Source organism: Ctenopharyngodon idella, chromosome 12 (genome assembly GCF_019924925.1).
Source record: "Ctenopharyngodon idella isolate HZGC_01 chromosome 12, HZGC01, whole genome shotgun sequence".
NCBI lineage: Eukaryota > Metazoa > Chordata > Actinopteri > Cypriniformes > Xenocyprididae > Ctenopharyngodon > Ctenopharyngodon idella.
This window is the reverse complement of record NC_067231.1, coordinates 22,444,768-22,465,597: the sequence shown is the minus strand read 5'-3', so window position 1 is coordinate 22,465,597 and position 20,830 is coordinate 22,444,768. Positions and strand designations below refer to the sequence as shown.

Below are 20,830 nucleotides of genomic sequence, written 5' to 3'. Positions count from 1 at the left end.
TAGATTGATGTGCAGATAATATAATAAAAATAGGAAACACTTAATGTGAAAAATGCACTCCTAAAAATTGCAAAACCAATTCAAATGTATTCTAGCAGAATTTGTATTCTGATATGATATATTGTGCATTATTTTGTATTTAATTTGATTTAGAAGAAAATACCTTCAAAATGTAAAAATGGCCCTGGAAATAAGTTTCAGGGATAAAAAATAAATTGAAAAAAAAAAAAAAAAAAATGACAGGAAAAAAAATAAACCGACACTGGTTTTGTGGGTGTCTAGAGGTCAGTTCGAATATAAATGGAAGGTGCAGCATGAGATATTGTGGCATTTTTATCACTGATAAGAAAAAACAGAAAGATGAGAGACCAGCAAAGGCACATGGCCAATCATACCATGTCAACGCTGAAAGCCTCTCATTATAATCAGCGAACTTGTCTTGTTTTGGTACACTACAAGCTTCTGTATAGTGTTCTAGTTTGTGGCGCCGCGTGCAGGTTGTGTTTTAATAAAGTTTTGACATTCAAAATCCAGTGAAAACATGGCGGCGCCCATGAAATGGAAAAGACTTGTGTTCTCTGCATATACTCCTGCTTTGTCCTGGGTTTTCACGAGAATAACAGACCGCTTTTTCAGGACACATGATCGGAGGAGAGGGTAAATAATAGCGTTCGTTTGCATTATATAAAGACAGTCGATAGAAATCGCGTAATGTTAAATAGGCATGCGTCTTTGGCTAATGTTAGCTTGTGGTTGTGGAAGGGAGAGATCTTACATTCATGTGTAGAATTACAGTTATCAAAATGATTTTGAGAATATGAGTTGTAAACTTTAGAACAATAAAGACGGTTGCTGATTTTGCTATACTAATGTTCATTAGCTTATTTCTATTAACCACCATTATGTCCTCTGTTTTAAAAGATATAGTTCACCCAAAAATGCAATGGAAGTGAATGGTGACTCCTTAGCATATTATTTTGTGTTCCACAGAATAATTTGTGGGTTAACTAATTCTTTAATAAGCTGTCAAACTGCACACTGGTTAGTGTGATGATAGTTGCCCCCTTACCAAATAAATCAAGGATCAGATAGGGTTTGTCAGCTTTTGTTACAGTAGTGATGTTATCTGTTTTAGTCATGTCTGATCTGGCAGCTGTCAAATTCATGATTATTCACAATATTCTTTGTTAAATGAATGTAAATATGTACATTTCTTCATGTTTTTTTTTTTTTCTGACAGAAACATGTAGCCCAAGGTGGACTTTAGTTGATCAGATATTCTTGTTAAACTGCTTTTATCAGATTTGCATTGCAATGAAAGAGGTTCATTCAAGAACTTAAAAGCACTAGTTTACAAAGCAGCCATTTACTGCTTGCATTCTTCTGTAAAGGTGACTTTAATCAAATCACCTTCAGTCTGATAGTATTAAAGGCCTGAATTTCTTCACTTGATAGGGCAGACCTATGAGGGTTTTGTCTTGTTATTGAAGCAGGGTTGATGTGTATGAGAGACACCGATAGTTAACTTGTGTAGTTTCGTAATCTCACTCAAGATTGACCTTCACATTGTTTTACGCTCAGTCTCCGCAGGGTCATGGCGCTCTCAGAGGCGCCTCTTTTCATTTTGTTTTCTTGGGAGTTATGTGAGATCTGCTGTAGTGTGCGGTGAGACTCTGGGTTCTCTGAAGAAAAGCACCGTCTGGGTTGTAGAGAACTCGGCGTGACCTTGGTGTTTGGCAGTAGATCTGAGTGAAGGGTTGCAGTTTGAGACTTCATGCTGTGTCATGCAGACCATGTTACTGCCTTTGTGTCTTCTGAACACTGTTGCATTTGGAACTGGATTTAGGGCTCTATCCTAAATAGTTTGAAATCAAGTTTTGAGAAAAGGATAGCTGTTGATTTTAATCGTTTTTAAATAACAACAGTTATCGAATGAAATGGTCCATATTGCACAGTCATAGCTGCCACCACTTTAACTTTTTTTTTTTTTTGCTGGCCCAGTTGGGGCTAATAGTTCATATTTGTACTTGCCCTGCCAAGGTTTTCACAAAAAATGTTTCTATATATTATAAAATATTAATGTGTTAGAATTTTTTATTTATTTATTTTGTCCAAATAACAAAGCAAAAAAGTACTAAAAGTAACTTGTTAGGTTTTTTAATTTGCAACAAATTGCTGACAATACATTACTGTTCAAAGGTTTGGGTTCAGTAGGATTTTTTTTTTTTTTTTTTTTTTTTTTAAAGAAATCAATAGCTTTTATTCAACAAGGATGCATTAAATTGATTAAACGTGACAGTTAAGTCAAATATAATGCTACCAAAAAAATTCAATTTCAAATAAATGCTGTTCTTTTGAACTTTCTGTTCATCAAAGAATCCTGAAAAATACTAAAATATTAAGCAGCACAACTGTTTTGAACATTGAACATTGAAGACTGGAGTAATGATGCTGAAAATTCAACTTCGCCATCACAGGAGTAAATTACATTTTAAAATATATTATTATGTTATTATATTATATTATATTATATTATAATATTAGACAATATTGCCATTTTACTGTATTTTTTATAGAATAAATTCAGCCGAAAAACATTAAAAAAGTCTTCTTGACCCCAAGCTTTTGAATAGCAACTCCCTGTGGTCAGTTTATTCACACACTTTTGCTGGATAAAGTTATTTGGGAGCCAAGCATGTAGTTCAGCCACTAGATTTTACAATATTTACTAATACCGTAAACTGAAACACTGCAGTGCATTGTGTACAGTTGAACAGTTCTGCCAGCCTCGCACTTGGATTCTGATTAAAGGTTTTCTCCACCCCTTATTTCTCTCGTACTTCCTGTGATCTTGTAGGTCCGCTGTGCTGCTCTTGGCCCCTCTCCTGGCAGAGGCAGACTCAGCCCCCCTGGCCTCCTCCAGACCTCCAGGCTTCACTGGTGTCGAGGGCCTCCACACTCGCTTCCACTGGATAGCTGATCATGTACCTGCTTTCAGGGTCCCAGGGGGCCACATACACATCCTTCACTCACCTGATGAGTTTTATCAGGCTATGAAGGTATGCATGTGTGTATATTTACTGGGTGGAAGTCAAGCAACTGCACCTTCAAGGACCATATAGTCAGTAAATATGATTATAAGGCCATAAAAAAGAATCCTTTGTTTACCACTGAACTGACTTCAGCTGAGCAATGACAGTATTTTCTTTGAAGAGAAATAAACTCTGTTTTGCATCACTGAATCATTTTTTCCTGTTTATCCCTGTAACGCTGCTTTTAAACAATCTGTATTGTATAAAGTGCTATTTAAAACAAAGGTGACTTTATCTTTAATATCTTATGACAAACAGATATCATCTCACTCTGATGAGTGCCTTTCTGTTTATAGCCATATTTATGTCATAGCATTGTAAAATATAGTGTGGATGATACTTACGAGAAGATATTTATTTAACAAAACGGGTGGATCTGTGCCAAATGTCCATTATAAATGTCATAAATTATCTTTTTTGTTTAACATTAAACAGAATTCTAGAAAGTTTTATCAAATACAATGAAGAAAGATCTTATATAGTTTTAATTGGAATGTTGTAACTTATTTGTGAAATTGTTTGTTTAAGGACTTTGATCTTTCCATAAAATAGCCTTTGATGCTGGTATGGCTCTAAAAATAAATAAATGTAAAATTAAAAAAAATAATTTTACTCAAATCCTGTTTTTTCCATTTCAGAAGATTGTCTAGCTGTGTTTATGTAGAGAATCGTTTTTATTGTCTATTGTTTTTAACGTGGAAATAAGATATTTTCTGTGAATGTGTGGAGACTGCAGATTCATTTGCCGCTATAGGTTAATAATGGGAAGATGCGGTAATTGGTAAAATAAAATTGTGCTACAAACTACTGTGTTTATGATTATGATACTCAATGGAAATATGATAACAAGTAACAGTTTGCAATATCAAGCAGCATAATGGACTGTTTTTGTACAGCTAAAATAACCGGAAGCATTTGAGACCGGAAGCCTTGATACAATCAAGTTACAATGGTTGTGCCTGCTCTTAAAGGGATAGTTCACCCAAAAAGGAAATTTTTTTCATTACTTACTCAGCCTCAAGTTGTTCCAAACCTGTATGAGTTTCTTCCTTCTGTTGAACATAAAAGAATGTTGTTAACCAGACAGTTGACGGCACCCATTGTTTTACATAATATTTTTATTATGGGTGCCGTCAAATGTCTGGTTAACAAAATTCTTTAAAAATATCTTCTTTTGTGTTCAAAAGAAGAAAGAAACTCAGAGGTTTCAAACAACTTGAGGGTGAGTAAATGATGACAGAATATTCATTTTTGGGTGAACGATCCCTTTAAGTTAAAAATAAGGTGAATAGCTTGTTAAAAAAAAAAAAAAAAAAGCTTTAACTCAATGTCTCATTAAGATTGTTGTTCTGTTTTAGGCTCGTATCAAGACAGCCAAGAGTCGTGTGGTGATGGCATCACTGTATCTGGGTACAGGACCATTAGAGCAAGACCTGGTATGTAACCTGTCTGCACACATTTACTGTCACCGAGAAGGAAAAGCCTGTCTTTGTGCAGTTTCTCATTGAAAAATTTACATAAGAGGAAGCTGCTCAGCTTATCATATCTCATCCTCTGTTTTAATCCTGTAAGATCAATAATAACTCATTTGTTAAGCAAAAAGATCAGATATGAACAGTAGCTCATGTCACAACCAGTTACATTTGCAAACATTTTCAGAAATTGACCTCACAGAGTTGGATTTTATCAACAGAATTTGATCTGATGTTATTTGATAAATCTCAGTATAAAAATTTAATTTAACTACCCTTCAGTTCACAGTAATGTAACATTTCCTTCTTCGAATCAACATGCAAAACCAGCCGGACAAGCCATAAGGTTCCTGCAGCAGAAATAGAATCAAAAAGAAAAATATTGCTTAGCCCTAGTATGTGGTTAAAAACTCTAAAATGGGTTAGATAATTAGAGGCTTCTTTCAGTGACTGTCTAATTTCTTTTGAAGGTTGATTGCATGGAAGAGGCATTAGAGCGCTCACAGGAAGATCATACACCTGATCTGAAAGTGTCTTTTCTGCTGGATTATACCAGAGGCTCAAGAGGTCTGTTTCTGTCTCTTTCACACACTAGCCCCTTTCACACAGCAATCCTGTTCAATTACTGTAAAATTGCCAGAACAACTTTTCCAGTATATACACAAATGTGCTGCTGTTCACACAAGCAACGGCGTTCTGTCTTTTTACCAAAATACCGGTAAACTCTGTGATGTCAATCATTGTAAATTACCTTTAAACGCTGGATTAGATTAAGTGCTTTAGTTTTTTTTTTTTTTTTTAAGTTACTTTTTTTTTTTCTTTTTTTTTTTACTAAGGTGACAGGCGCAAAGGGATGATCACAGAACACGGTTTTGCTCTTAAAAACATGACGGATAATAGTTACTATAGTATTGCAGTTACTATAATACGCAATAACTGCAGAGCCGCAGCACCGATGAATGGAAAAGAAGGCAGGGTCTCGTGCGCGAGGCGCTGCGCAATGTCATCTGTCTAGCGCATGTTCACATAGAAAAAGAGTTAAAAGCAGTGGAACTTATCGTAAACAGCTCCAACAGAGCTTTATGATTGGCCTAAAGCAAACTTATTATGTCAGCTTGTTCTGACCATGTACATGCTCATACCGGTAATCTTCATTCTTTGTTAACACACAGCATCATACTGGTAATTTACTGGTAATGTTCTTACCTCTTGTACTGGTAAATTGCCAGAAATGATTTACTGGTATTTTTGAAAAGGTCCTGTTCACACACGATCTCTTGATGATAATTTACCAGTAAAGTCTTTATGTGTGAAAGAGGCTACTCTCTCACACACACACACACACACACTCTCAGGCTTTGTTCGGACAGACAGCAGCTGGCGTATCCATCCCAATTCCTTGGAGTTGTTGTAGTCTGAACAGCAAACATGTTAGATCCTGATCCAATATGATCCAAATCACTTTTGGATATATGTGTGGTAATTGAAATTCACTCATGTAAGATCACATTGTAATGAATGGTGAAAGAGTGAGTGAGGCACATCATATAGGCACATCATATGCATAATTGTTTAAAATACCTCAATAATGCATCTGATGAGTCTCATTTGTTGTGAATTCATTATTATTGTATATTGACTACGCTGAACATGTGGATCTCATTTCATCACTTCTAAATGTCAGTGTGGACAATCACTCCCAAAGATCAGATTTCAAAACCAGATCTCATTTGTGCACAGTAAACAAAACCTCACATTCACTCAATCGTTTGTGAACTTCCCTCTTTATTGTTCTTTTATTTCCTTTTGAACTTTGAAAAGTCATAGCTTGATCTTTTTGATCACATTCCTGTGTGAAACTATATCAGGAGGAAATAATGCATACAGGAAAACCCCTGCTAATGTTCGTTTCCCTCTGTGAACACTGACTAACATGTATACGCCATGTCTATTCTGATTAAAACAGCATGGGTGTAATTTTGGAGGATTTCCAGCTTTAGTAATTGTAGGTTACAGTTCAGACCTCCACCCTGTTTTTTTTTTTTTTCTTTTTCTTTTACCTCACAAACTAGAAACTGTTAGTCATTCCATTGACTGCTTTCAATGTGCTGTTGAACTGACCCAATGATATTGTATGAATTCATAATCTAATATTTCATGGTAACTGAGGCATCATATTGCATCATTTACCTTCATTGTATGGTTCAGGTTCTACTTGATCTCATAAAAAACGACTCTTATTATGAGAATAAACAGGGCATTCACTCTCAGAGATACCTAAAGTTGTTCTTCTTTTTTATGTGAGTTGGCAGTTTCTGGCGTGAGCAACTACTACCTTTGGCAAAGCATATGATGTATACCTCTATGCAAATTAACTGTGACGCAATGTGACGACAACCAATGAGAGTGCCCCGAGAGGTCAGGATTTAGCAGTGTCCCACTCCATCTGGTTCTATGAAGCATCTTTCTTCATTGACAGCCATTACAATAGCTGTGTATTCTAAAAAAAATTGCACAAAACATACTCTACTGTTCAAAAGTTTGGGGTCAGTAAGGTATTTTAATGTTTTTGGATGAAGTCTCTTATGCTCACTGAGGCTGCATTTATTTGATGAACTATATAGTAAAAATAATAATATTGTGAAATAAACAGTTTAATTATTAACTGTTTTCTGTTTAAATTTCTGATTAAATATATTACTGTCATGTCAAAGCTGAATTTTCAGCATCATTTCAGTGTCACATGATCCTTCAGAAAACATTCTAATATGATGATTCACAGCTCAAGAAACATTTTTTATTATTATCAATGTTGAAAAAAGTCGTGCTGCTAAATATTAATTGTGGAAATCATTTTTTTTTTTTTTTTTTTTCAGGATCCTCCGATTAGAAAGTTGAAAAGAACAGAATTTATTAACTATTTAATATACTATTTAATATTACTATTTAAATAACTATTTTTTCATCTACATCACAGTTCGGTATAGTTGCTAGTGAAGGACTTGGAATTTACTGACTTGTGTAATGGGTTATCTGTTTATTTCTGTTTTGGATGAGATTGTCACATGTTTTTGTTCTGTTTCCTTGTTTTCATTTCGTTTCCATGGTTTATTAATTGTTTGAGTTGTTGCAAGTTTCATTCAATTCATTGATTAGTTTCCTGTGTATTTAAGCCATGTGTTTTGTTCAGTTCATTTGTCTTTTATGTCGCTCAATACTTGGTTGTGCTGTTCCTTTTTCTGCCCAGAGTGTTTTTGTTTCATATGTTAAAGTTTAATAAATTGTTACTGCCTGCAACTAGATCCTGCCTCTCACCTCTTTGCTGCAACCGACCGTAACAACTTTCTTACTTTTATTTTTTATGTCCCCAAAGGGCAATTTGTCTTGCAGCATTGCTACAATACATACAAACGGAAAAAGACATAATACTATATAACTAGATTATAGAATTAAATGAAAAAATTAAAGATGCGCCAATGTATCAGTCAATATTTATTGGTCGATTTTTGATCAATTTAAAACCAAACCATCGGCATATCGTCTATAGCATGAAAAAAACCTGATATAAGAAGCCCATGGTTTATTAAATAACTGTGTGAAGGCACTTCGGTGTATAATGTCTGTTGCATAATCCACCGTTTTTCTCTTGGTAAAATAATGATAAAACAAAATTAAATCTGTACAAAATACAGGACTGCCTGGGGCCAGCATAAACGACGCTCGGGATTAGACAGCGTGCAAATACTGAATTGAGTTCTCCTTCTCTTCTTTTAATTCACACAAAATGATATCAAAATGGCGAGTATCATTGTCAGTTATATCTTAAACTAGCGTAAACAGTTGAGAAATAAAACGCTTGTGTACCAGTATATTGGAGCTGTGCAGCTCTTAAAGTTAGTATATAATAGTTGTTGTTCAGTATCAGCCAAAAATTGGTCAATTGGTGCATCCCTACAAAAAATACTCGCAGTGACTGTAGTCATTCTTGGGTGCTTTAAGCCAATCAGTGTTGTCATGATGACAACCTGAAGCAACCTCTAGTTTTCAGTATGAATTTCCCTTTAGTGTATCTAACACTTACTTTAGTGTATGCACTGATTCATAATTTTTGCATCTACAGGAAAGCACAATTCCCGTACAATGTTACTGCCGCTGCTCCAGCGTTTCCCCAAGCAGATGAGAGTGTCCCTGTACCACACACCAGACCTGCGGGGGCTGTTGCGTCTTCTGGTGCCCGAACGCTTCAATGAAACCATCGGGGTGCAGCACATCAAAGCATACCTTTTTGACAACAGTCTCATCATTAGTGGGTGTGTACACATGTATAAATTACAGCAAAAGTAGATACTACACATGCACGCAAACATTGTGATATGTTACGGCTGACTAACTAAAATATGCTTGCAATGTAAATACCGGCATTTCTTTCAGACAAAATATTCCCACAGCCTTTGCTCTTCATGGTTACTTTCTTTCTTTCCTTCTTTCCTTCTTTCTTTCTTTCTTTCTTTCTTTCTTTCTTTCTTTCTTTCTTTCTTTCTTTCCTTCTTTCCTTCTTTCTTTCTTTCTTTCCTTCCTTCTTTCCTTCTTTCCTTCTTTCCTTCTTTCTTTCTTTAATGCCATACCAGCTTCTATGGCTATATTCATGGCGTTTGTTTGTAGACTGTATGGAGCTCAGTGGAGGAGGAGAGTATATTTGTTGCCCTCTCTCAGTGTGATATCATCTCATACAGGGCCAATCTGAGTGACTCCTACTTCACCAATCGTCAGGATCGTTATGTACTTCTGGAGGACTGCGGGGAGGTGGCAGATTTTTTTGCTGAACTTGTGGGAGCCGTGGGCGATGTGTCACTGCAGCTCCAGCCTGATGACAGTGTGCACATGATGGAGGGAATGGTGCATCCCTACAAAGGCAAGTGCTTTTCAAAGGAAGAGACTTGTTTAAAACAGACATGACTTCCTTAAATGTAAAATGACATACTTTAAGACAATGAGAGGGGAGTTCACTGAGAGTTCCCTACAGTTCATTTTAACGCTTCTGAGGAATTATGCAAATGAGGTAAAAGCCCAAACATTCACAAAATGCCAAAGCAATTTACACAAGCTTGAAGTCCAATTCTGAGTGATAGACTGTGGCAGATGCAACTGTCTTGCCTACTTTAGTGAAACTGTATAGCAGTTTTCTAGTGCTGTGACCAGAGGTGTCAAGTAACAAAGTACAAATACTTCGTTACCTTACTTAAGTAGAAATTTTGGGTATCTATACTTTACTGGAGTAATTATTTTTCAGCCGACTTTTTACTTCTACTCCTTACATTTTCACGCAATTATTTGTACTTTCTACTCCTTACATTTTAAAAATAGCCTCGTTACTCCTATTTCATTTCGGCTTGTTTTTTCAAAAAAAAAAAAAAAACCTATCCAAATAAATCGCACCATCCGGATAGAGTGAATTTGATTGTGGTTGGATGAGAAGTATAAACATATACCATTCCGACACCCTATTGGTTTGTACGCGATCCACCGCACCTGCACATGACACAAATCACATCACACTCCAGCAAGGAGGACATAGCCAGTGTTGGGGTCGTTACTCAAAAAAGATTATTTCTTAGAAGTTATTATTTCTCCACTACTGGCTCATTTATCAAACGGGTGCTTTCTCTTCGTCCTCCGCAAATTAAGCTACAGTAGGTAGTTTGGTAGAGAGACGTTTGAATAAATTAGCGTTTGCGATTGACAACGCAATTGACAATGTTGTGATAAGTAGGCTATACTAACTTTGTAACTCGTTACCCCCAACACTGGGCATAGCAGACGTATGTAGCCAAGTACGAAGATGTCCGTGGCAGAGACTCAATAAGAGAACTCAAGCGAAATGTCCCAACCAAGCACCAACGAGGAGGTTGGTAGAAACAGGTAGACTAGTGCATCCCAAATTTTTCAACATTAACATTTTAATATAACATTATAGTCATTACGGCCTTTAGAAAAATGTTTTTTTGAGGAGGTGGGGTAGTGCACAGTAGGCCCCTGTGGCGTGGCCTAAGCTTTTGTCCTTAATGGCATTTTTTTCCTTACATTACTTTTACTTTTATACTTTAAGTAGTTTTGAAACCAGTACTTTTACACTTTTACTTGAGTAAAAAGCTTGAGTTGATACTTCAACTTCTACGGAAGTCTTTTTAAACCCTTGTATCTATACTTCTACCTGAGTAATGAATGTGAATACTTTTGACACCAGTGGCTGTGACCCAGACACCTGATTTGGCTCTTTAAAATCCTGAAAATGCACTTGGTTACACCACGCATGAAGATATATGCCTGGTTATGATGAAATACTGCTGCCATGTTAATTTGAGTAAAAACTTTTTTCTAGTAAATGGAAAAATTTTATATATATATATATATATATATGTGTGTATATATATATATATATATATATATATATATATATATATATATAATATCACTGACTCTTGAGATAAGGGACAAAATATGTTTTAGAAGTTAGTTTTTATTATTTAATAATACATTATTTTTAAATTGATATATTTGTAGACAAAGGTCTCAGCTAATGAACCATGTAAGGGAACAGGTTTTTCTGAAAATGTTTTTTTCATAAAATGTACATTTATTCACTTCGGAACTTAAAGGGTTAGTTCACCCAAAAATGAAAATAATATCATTAATTACTCACCCTCATGTCGTTCTACACCCGTAAGGCCTTCGTTCATCTTCAGAACACAAATTAAGGTATTTTTGATGAAATCCAATGGCTCAGTGAGGCCTCCATTGCCAGCAAGTTGATTTACACTTTCAGTGCCCAGAAAGGCCAAAATAACAACTTTTCAACAATATCTAGTGATGGCCGATTTCAAAACACTGCTACGAATCTTTTGTTTTGAATCAGTGGTTCGGATCGCATGTTAAACTGGCAAACTGCTGAAATCACGTGACTTTGGCGTTCCGAACCACTGATTCTAAACAAAAGCTTCGAAGCAGTGTTTTGAAATCAGCCATCACTAGATATTGTTGAAAAGACTTTATTTTGTTTTTTTGGTGCACAAAAAGTATTCTTGTCGCTTTATAATATTAAGGTTGAACCACTGTAGTCACATGAACTGTTTTAAATATGTTTTAAATATGGCATCTGAAAGTTTTAGTTAACTTGCTGGCAATAGAGGCCTCACTGAGCCATCGGATTTCATCAAAAATATCTTAATTTGTGTTCCGAAGATGAACGAAGGCCTTACGGGTGTGGAACGACATGAGGGTGAGTAATAAATGACATAATATTCATTTTTGGGTGAACTAACCCTTTAATTTGTGTCAACTCAAACGCATTAAAAAGCATGATATTTTAATTTGATACATCCAACAACAGTGTAAATTCTTCAATTATGTAATAATGGTGTTCAGTAAATGAGCTAAGTGAAAACATAAATTCTCTAAAAAAAATTTCTTGGGTTAGGGTTATTATGAACAATCCAGTTCCTAAATTCCTTAATTCTCTAACCTCCTTTTTAATATTAAACATATATAACCAATGTTCTTAGGTAAATCAGACATAATATCAAGTAGTTCAGTTGATGTTTTAATATTTTAACACAATGAATTGAAAAAAGAATAAGACATTTCTTTCAAAATGAACAAAAACCTTTACCTGACGGTGTTAAATACTGATGGAGTTGACAAATACTGACGGTGTTGACAAAGGTCCAGCTGGGGCCAAATATACAGTATATGTAAATAGAATCATGAAACAACATAAGAGGAATTCTCCATATGCAAAAAACCATTTACAGAAACTATTGAGCAGGAAATAGTAAGTGCTCCTCAGAGTTAAAGATGACCATGACATTGCCTGATTTATTTAGAATTATAAAAAATTCTGAAGGGAGTTGACGCAAAGTGAGAATTTTTTATGGAAAATATAATTCAAGACTTCATTTTTGTATTGTTTTATATATTACAGATCTCTGCCTTTCAATTTAAATGTATATTTTTGTATTTGTTGCATTTTTAAACACTTTGGCAATTTTACATTGTGACCTCATGCTGAGGACAGGCTAAATTACATGTATTTTCCAAGTAAAGAGCATGTATTTAAATAATGCAAAATTGACAAAAAATCTTTAAATGCAAATAAAGGCTGCAATCCACTACACGACTTTTAAAATCTGAACAAATTTTAAAATACTAAGCGTCATACACTTGCCGACTTTGTAAATAGTTACAGAGGAAAAACTGGGCATCATACACTAAACGACTGAGGAGCCCACACTACCAAACTCACGCAGAAACGCATTCTTGGTTGCTTGGAAACGCATGAAAAAAATGAAACAATATGTGTTCTAAAATCAGCTCAAATATCAAATATGTTTGATATCCTCCGACTGGATGGAATCAAACTCTTAAGCTAAAGAAATCAGAGTCTGTGACCATCATACACTACACAATTTTCTGTGAAATCTGTGAACTCAAATCTGCAGACTGGCTCTGACTTTTGGCGACTAGTGTCAAAATGTAATGCCATGGCCCCTGTTAACTGGAGATATAACAGAAATATTCATATTTGTAAAGACACATTCTTATTCAATCTTATTCATTCTTATTCAAAATAGGCAGACAAGAAAATGAAAAAAGAGATTTTTTTTTGTGATCTTTGCAGTATGAATATTCTTTCATTTATCACAAAAAAACAGATTGAGAATTCTGTTTCCTGCCTACCTAATTTTCTTTTTAAATGCTGCTTGTTTGCATACATGTGCTGAAAACAACGTCACTGGCTTAATTTAAGCGCGCAAGGCATAGTGCTACGTACATCACTTGGTTAAAATGGACTGTGTGGTATGAATATCTATTATTTATTAAGAACATCCTTGTTTAGGTGCAGCTAGACTGTCTAAGTGCAAGTGATCAAGCAACTTCATTTTTCTTGCTATGAAAGTATTCTTGATAAGAGAAATGAGTGACACTTGTGGCTTCTGACATACATCATGAATCAGAGGTTATGATGGTAAGTCACACATTTCCTTGTAACACCGGCTTGTGGTAACATGTTGAGTAACAGGAAACTCAAAGCCTGCTTGCTCAAAGCCAGGTCTCAGTGATGCTCTTCAGCCATGACTCGGTGTGTCTTACGGTCCCCAGGCTCAGTATGGAGCGCGAAACGAGTGAATGAGTGATTATGCCCATTCAGCTTCAGTCCATATCCGTAACCCAGCGCCGTTCGATGACATAATTGTGGTGAAGCGGGGCCACAGTTTGTCACAGATCCCAGAAATAGTGCAATGATGTCACCTTGCTGGTGGTAAGTGATCTGTGCTGGGAGGGTAGGAAAGGAGAGATGCAGGAGGATGATAGGTTCGGGAAGGAGCTATTTGGACCTCTCTACAGTCCGTCAAGACAATGAGGTCAACGGGAACCGATGGACTGATAGCCAGCAGCGAGAATAGTGAAGTATGACGGTAAAAGCAGGACAGTATCAGAGTGTGGAGAACTATAAAGCACATTTGCTACAGTCAGGGTCACACTTCTTTATGCAGCTCATGGGCGACGTGTGTCTGTAGCTCCAGCCTGAAAACCTGTTTAAAACAGAAGCTACTTACATACATGTCATATTTTAAGACATTGAGAGGTAATTCCTTATAGTGTTAATGTGCGTACACGGTCTATGTTGTTTTAGCTCCTGAAATTAGGGATTATGCAAATGAGGTAAAAGCCTAAAAACATTCACAAAATGCCAAACGCAACTTCATTAGCTTGGAGGTGGATTCTGAGTGATAGACTGTGGGGGATGCATCTAACTATCGTAATCTGGCCTGATTTAGTGACCTAATTTCTGTATGCAACTCATCGGTGACAGTATATGTAGTAAGAGAGGGTAAAGGCCCACAATATACTTGTGAAATCGAAGAACCAATATGTGATGTAATTTCGTCAATTTTGTTTGAAGATCACTTCGGGAGTTTGAAATCGTTCTGGAAAAGTTCGCTCCGGCTGGTAAACACCTCTGAGTGACCATTGGTCTGTGGTGATTACGTAAGTGGTAGGTGTGGCTCTGAGGCTCCGCCTTCTTTGACATGGAAATCTTCTCCATTTCAATTCTTCTGTTTAGACCGTCAAGGTCAGACGCAAGTAAACACATGAACACTGGAGAGCTGCTTTATAGCAGAAATTAAAGTTGTACTTCTAAGTAAAAGTGACACTGACACTATTTTTTCATGTTTAATAATGTGAAGCTGCTTGCTTTAAAGCAGTATATTGTATGAAGTGCTATATAAATACACGTGACGAGTGCCGAATTTCAGAGCTTTTGCAAGCGTAACCCCTCCTGTTCGAACCGCCCACTCTAAGCGGGACTCGAACCCGGGTCTGCCGGCATGAGAGTCGGGCGCTCTAACAAGGAGGCTTAAGACCGCAGTCTCGAGTGTCAGTAGCTAGAGCGCCTCTTGATCAGGGGACTGAGCTTTACACGCCTACGTCTGGCCTACGTCCGTTACACTTACCCCTCAAACCAGAGGTCTTCAACCCTGCTCCTGGGACCCACTGTCGTGCAAATTTTATTTTCAACCTGCTTCAGCACACCTGCCTGTGTATTTTCAAGTGATCCTGAAGACTTAATTAGCTGCTTCAGGTGTGTTTGATTAGGGTTGGAGCTAAACTCTTCAGGATAATGGGTCCCGGATGGGGATGGGTCTAAACGTCATCCCCATCCAGGTCACGGCACCGATGTAACCCCTCCTGTTTAAACCACCCGCTCTAAGTGGGACTCGAACCTGGGTCCGCCGGCATGGGAGTCGGATGCTCTAACAGGGAGGCCAAAGACAGCAGTCTCTAGTGTCAGTCGCTAGAGCGCCTCTTGAGATCAGGGGAGTGAGGTTACACGCACAGCTCTTACTGGCCTACATCTGTTACACAAACATATCTAAATTAATATGGTCAGATGCTTTCTTAACTGCTGTTTTCTCACCCCTGTAATTTTTGTTGTTTATTTTGTTATTGAGAGAAAGGTACAGCAAATTTTTACATATTCATCTAAACACCGCTCTCAACAGCTTTGGCAGTGTCGGGATGTTCGTTAACAGTGTACAGCTGAAAAGATATTTCAAACCTCAAAATGAAAAAGAACTTCGCTGTCAGTATATGGGGGCCTTTACTGGAGCGCTGGTCCATTGAGAAGCTTATCCGCTGAGTCGGCAGCCAAGTCCTGCCCCTGTATCTCCAGTAACTGGATCCCACAGTCTGTCGGTAAGAGCCGCTGAACTTCGTGGCCCTGTTAACTGGATGTGTTTGGACCTCTGAGGCCTGGAGGCTTGGGGTGGCTGGCTTTGCATCCATGGGGAAAGCCCCTGTATCCTACTTCAAAGAGCCGTTTATTTGTTCTCCACCAGCCACACATATTTCTTGTTCTCTGCATTTAACAAACAGAATATTCAGAGCGGCCTTGCTGCACATTATCCCTGTTAACCAAATAAGCACAGACACCGTCAAGCAGCAGGCTTCTGCCATACATTACCAACATTCAGCATTCTGCACTGAAGCTAATTCATTATTTACAGATTATCTCTCTTGCTATGACTCACCATGGCACATTATGTCTAGCAGAGGCGCCAGGGTTTGACAGAGCGCCTTTCCAGACGGTCAGCAGTTATTGACCCGCATCTCTGAGGTTTTGATCATGCATTTGCAGGATCTCGCATGAGCAAATACCTGATGGAATGGTTTGGAGAATTTTGTGTCGTTTCGCATACATGCCTGTTAAGATCAGTTTCCTAGAATGTTTATTTTTGCTTTCAGGTATTTTGACTTGATTGACATTTAAGGCTCATTTTCCAAAACCTTGTTATTTATTCTGCAATACAAACTGAATAGAACCTCATGAGACACTTACTTTGAATGCACTGCATAGGCAGAAATTTCTCACGCAAAGCATCTGAGAGACTCATAATTGCTTTTACAATAGCTTGTTGATAAGCTAGCACAGTGATATTTACACCACCTTTCAAAACTTCTGTATGACTTTTTTGAAGGTAATTAATCCTTTTAATCATTAATGATGCTTTAAATTGATTAATGTGACAGTATATACATTTATAATGTTGCAATTATTAAAATAGAAATCAGTTATTTTAAACTTTAATAATATTTCATAATATTACTGTTTTTGCTGTATTGTTTAAATAAATCCAGCCTTGGTGAGCATAAGATACTTTCTTCAAAAACATAAAAAGAAAATCTTACAGGCTCCAAACTTTTGAAAAGTAGTGTAATAAGCAAAAAATATGTATATACACACAAATGTTAGTTAAAATAATCAAATGTAACTTTATCAGTCTATTTATATGGTTATAATCAACATTTATCATGCTTTTTCTGCCATTTTGTTTGGAGTTTTTTCACCAGAGTGCATTACGGGATCAAAGTGATGTGACATTAAAATTACGTTTTAGAACAGCTTTTGTGTCTCCTGTGCTTCTAATGCTGCTTATGTAGGCATCTGACTAGGTTTTGGAATACAGCCTAATGTATCCAATATTTATTTGTTTCAACAGATTTGAGTGTTCTCAGATGAAGTCTGTCTTGTGGTCTAACAGGTAACAGAGCAGATTTTTCTGCATCGGCACAGAAACGGATCATGGACGTGGTGAGCACGGCCCGTGTCCGACAGAGCATGCTGGAGACGGAATGCTCAGAGGTTCCAGACTCAGATGAGATGGTGCCAAATGACACTTGGATCTTTCCACTCGTGCAAATGAAGCCTCTGGGCATTTACTTGGATGAACAAATAACCAAACAACTACTCATAGAAGCTGGTGGTGACTCTATCGTCTACCTGACATCGGGTTACTTCAACCTGACACGCACCTACATGCAGATAGTACTGGGTGCAGCAGCAGACTACCGTATACTCATGGCCTCCCCCGAGGTTAATGGCTTTTTTGGAGCTAAAGGAGTAGCTGGAGCAATTCCTGAGGCATACGTTCATCTTGCCCGACAGTTCTACAATAAGGTGTGCATTTCTTTACAATTTGCCAGAGGGCTGGGCAGTATGACCTGTATATACCTGTGTCGGTAGAGATGAACCCTTCATTGTAGACAGCTCTGTCTTTTATAAAAAGGTGCAATTTAGTTTTGTCAAGTCATGCCGCCCATGTCCAGTGTTGACAGGATGTAATCATGTAACTATAGGTTGTTTACGTTGCCAAGCAGGAACATCACAAATTGGTGCATTAATATAGAGTTCAACTGATTTGTGAACTTAGTCACATATAATATATATATAATATTTATTACTATTTGAAATTTTTTAATTTATTTATTTATTTTTTATAATCTTATAATTTGCGGCCAAAAAAGTATTTATTCTGGATTACCAAATTAAAATAACTGAGGTATTTTGTGATAAACACTACTGTTCAAAAGTTTAAAGGTACAATATGTAACGTTTTGTCATCACAGGAATAAATTACATTTGGCGCTCTAGTGGTTAATAAACAAAACTGCATGCTTCTTGCGGAAGAACATTGTAGCCGGAGCTACTTCTCACTGTGTATGTATATGACGAGTCACGCAGGTACTGGGTTACTCAATAGTCCGAATATAAATGCTTATTGTAAGTGTACTGTACTGATTCAGGATAAGACAAACATGATTTGGAAGATGGATTGATGATGTTCTCGCTTATTATATAAATTTTGAACAAACAAAAGTTACATAATGTACCTTTAAGATTTCGTTTTTTTATGCTTTAAAAAAGCTGTATTTATTTGATCAAAAACGGTAATATTGTGATATTATTACCATTAAAAATAAGTTTTCTGTTTTAAAGGGTTAGTTCACCCAAAAATGAAAATTCTGTCATTAATTACTCACCCTCATCATGTCGTTCCACACCCGTAAGACCTTCGTTCATCTTCGGAACACAAATTAAGATATTTTTGATGAAATCCGATGACTCAGTGAGGCCTCCATTGCCAGCCAGACAATTAACACTTTCAGATGCCCAGAAGGCTACTAAAGACATATTTAAAATAGTCCATGTGACTACAGTGGTTCAACCTAAATGTTATGAAGTGACGAGAATACTTTTGTACACCAAAAAAACTAAATAACGACTTTATTCAACAATATCTAGTGATGGGTGATTTTAAAACACTGCTTCATGAAGCTTTGAAGCTTAACAAATCTCGCTTCAAATCAGTGGTTTGGAGCATGTATCAAACTGGCAAAGTCACGTGATTTCAGTAAACGAGGCTTTGTTACGTCATAAGTGTTTCGAAATTTCAGTGGTTCACCACTAGGTGGGCATGACTTTGGCAGTTTGATACACACTCCGAACCACTGATTCGAAACAAAAGATTCGTAAAGCTTCGAGCTTCATGAAGCAGTGTTTTGAAATCGCCCCTCACTAAATATTGTTGAATAAAGTAGTTATTTTGTTTTTTTTGCCGCACAAAAAGTATTCTCGTCGCTTCATAACATTAAGGTTGAACCACTGTAGTCACACGAACTGTTTTAAATATGTCTTTAGTAGCTTTCTGAGCATATGAAAGTGTTAATTGTCTTGCTGGCAATAGAGGCCATCGGATTTTATCAAAAATATCTTAATTTGTGTTTCGAAGATGAACGAAGGTCTTACGGGTGTGGAACGACATGAGGGTGAGTAATTAATGACAGAATTTTCGTTTGTGGGTGAACAAACCTTTTAATGTAATTTAATGAATTTTCAGCATCATTACTCCAGTCTTCAGTGTCACATGATCCTGATTAGAAATCATTCTAATATGCTGATTTGGTGCTCAAGAAACATTTCTTATTAATATTATTAATGTTGAAAACAGGTTTTTGTAAAAACAATATTTGTGTAAAACATTTTTTCATGATTATTGAATAGAAACCTCAAAAGAACAGCATTTATTTGAAAGTGGAACTCTTTTGTAACATTATAAATGTCTGTACTGTCACTTTTGATCAATTTAATGCATCCTTTCTTTCAAACTGATATAAAGTTATTCATAATTTTCTTCGCTGTCCAACTTTGTTCTGCCCACCCCTGATTTTGCAGTTAATTGCTTAATTAGCAGGGTTTAAATGGTGCTTTTCTGCTAATGTTTTATAATGTTAATGTTCATTGTTGTATTGTTGATTTTAAAATTGAAACGCTTTCATCCTGTCCATTTCAGGTATGTCAGCTTGGTCAGCAGAGCCGTGTCCACTTGCACGAATACCATCGCCCCGATTGGACATTTCATGCTAAAGGTAAGTGTTTATTTTCTGCGCTGTTTTTTTTTTTAGAACTGAAGTGGATCAGCCCAGTTCCCAAAACTTGGGTGTAACAGGAAAGCTCATAATTTAATGCGCAGAGCAGGTTTCCCAGCACCTCTGATTGAATAGCCTCAGAGTTCTTCCTGGACAGCTTCAGGACATTGAGGCTGCCAAACACATGTGATGTTTTCTCTGTAAAGCAGAGGTATGTTTTGGCCAAGTTTTTTGGCTGTTGAATGTTAAGCTATTTCAGCTTTACTGTTTCAGTATGTTATTAAAGACAAATTTAATGCACAATCGTGCCAAAAGCAACTTGATCGACACAATGTTATTTCTCAACCTGCTGTTGTGTTTGTAATTTAGAGTGGTTATTAGTTTGGTTTAAAAATGCATGATTTCATTCTAAATTTGTTTTGGTTGCTCATATGGCATTAACTAAGTCTTCTCATACACTTTAATAAAGGCCCCTGACCTGAAGGGACAGAATAAAATAGTGATGTCTGGAGAAAAATAGATGCATGACAAACCTGAGCAGCATCAGTGGAATTCAATTTCATGCTCCTGTTGAGAAGTCTGGCTTATTAGATAAAGCCGTGTCATGCCGTCATTTCTTGTAAACAGCAGAGCTGAAGTGGGAACAGAAGGGTGCAGAGGTTCCCCCAGCTGAGCTACAATCAATGAACATTAGATGCCATTCTGATGCACCTCAGGAAAGAGACAGTGAGGTGGACTCAGTTAAGTTTCTTAACTATGTGTTATGCGGTAACTAAACAATTCTGCCAAAAAAGCCTGCTTTTCCATTGGCACTTTGGCAGTCATTTAAAAGTGGTAGCAAGTAGGTTGTTTACTTCTAGTTGGGTCATGTGGCAAAAACCGCCATTGAGATGAATTCAAGTTCAACGTTCAAAGAACTTCTGTTAGGAACTTCGTATGTGAAAAAGTTATCAACGCATAAAACACAACAGAAAACACAAAACACAATCAGGCAAAGTT

At 36.8% G+C, this 20,830-nt stretch overlaps 1 protein-coding gene across 1 annotated transcript in view; it reads left to right on the top strand.

Annotated features, from left to right (window-relative positions):
• Positions 1–407: 407 nt before the first annotated feature.
• The window catches only part of LOC127524108 (CDP-diacylglycerol--glycerol-3-phosphate 3-phosphatidyltransferase, mitochondrial), a 31,159-nt gene continuing 10,736 nt past the window's right edge, over positions 408–20,830 (top strand). The window contains exons 1-8 of the mRNA XM_051915469.1: positions 408–657; positions 2,858–3,059; positions 4,451–4,528; positions 5,035–5,131; positions 8,685–8,874; positions 9,298–9,476; positions 17,167–17,582; positions 19,756–19,831. Of these exons, the coding sequence (XP_051771429.1) occupies positions 542–657; positions 2,858–3,059; positions 4,451–4,528; positions 5,035–5,131; positions 8,685–8,874; positions 9,298–9,476; positions 17,167–17,582; positions 19,756–19,831 (1,354 nt within the window). The 5' untranslated portion in view covers positions 408–541. The remainder of the gene's footprint in view (positions 658–2,857; positions 3,060–4,450; positions 4,529–5,034; positions 5,132–8,684; positions 8,875–9,297; positions 9,477–17,166; positions 17,583–19,755; positions 19,832–20,830) is intronic.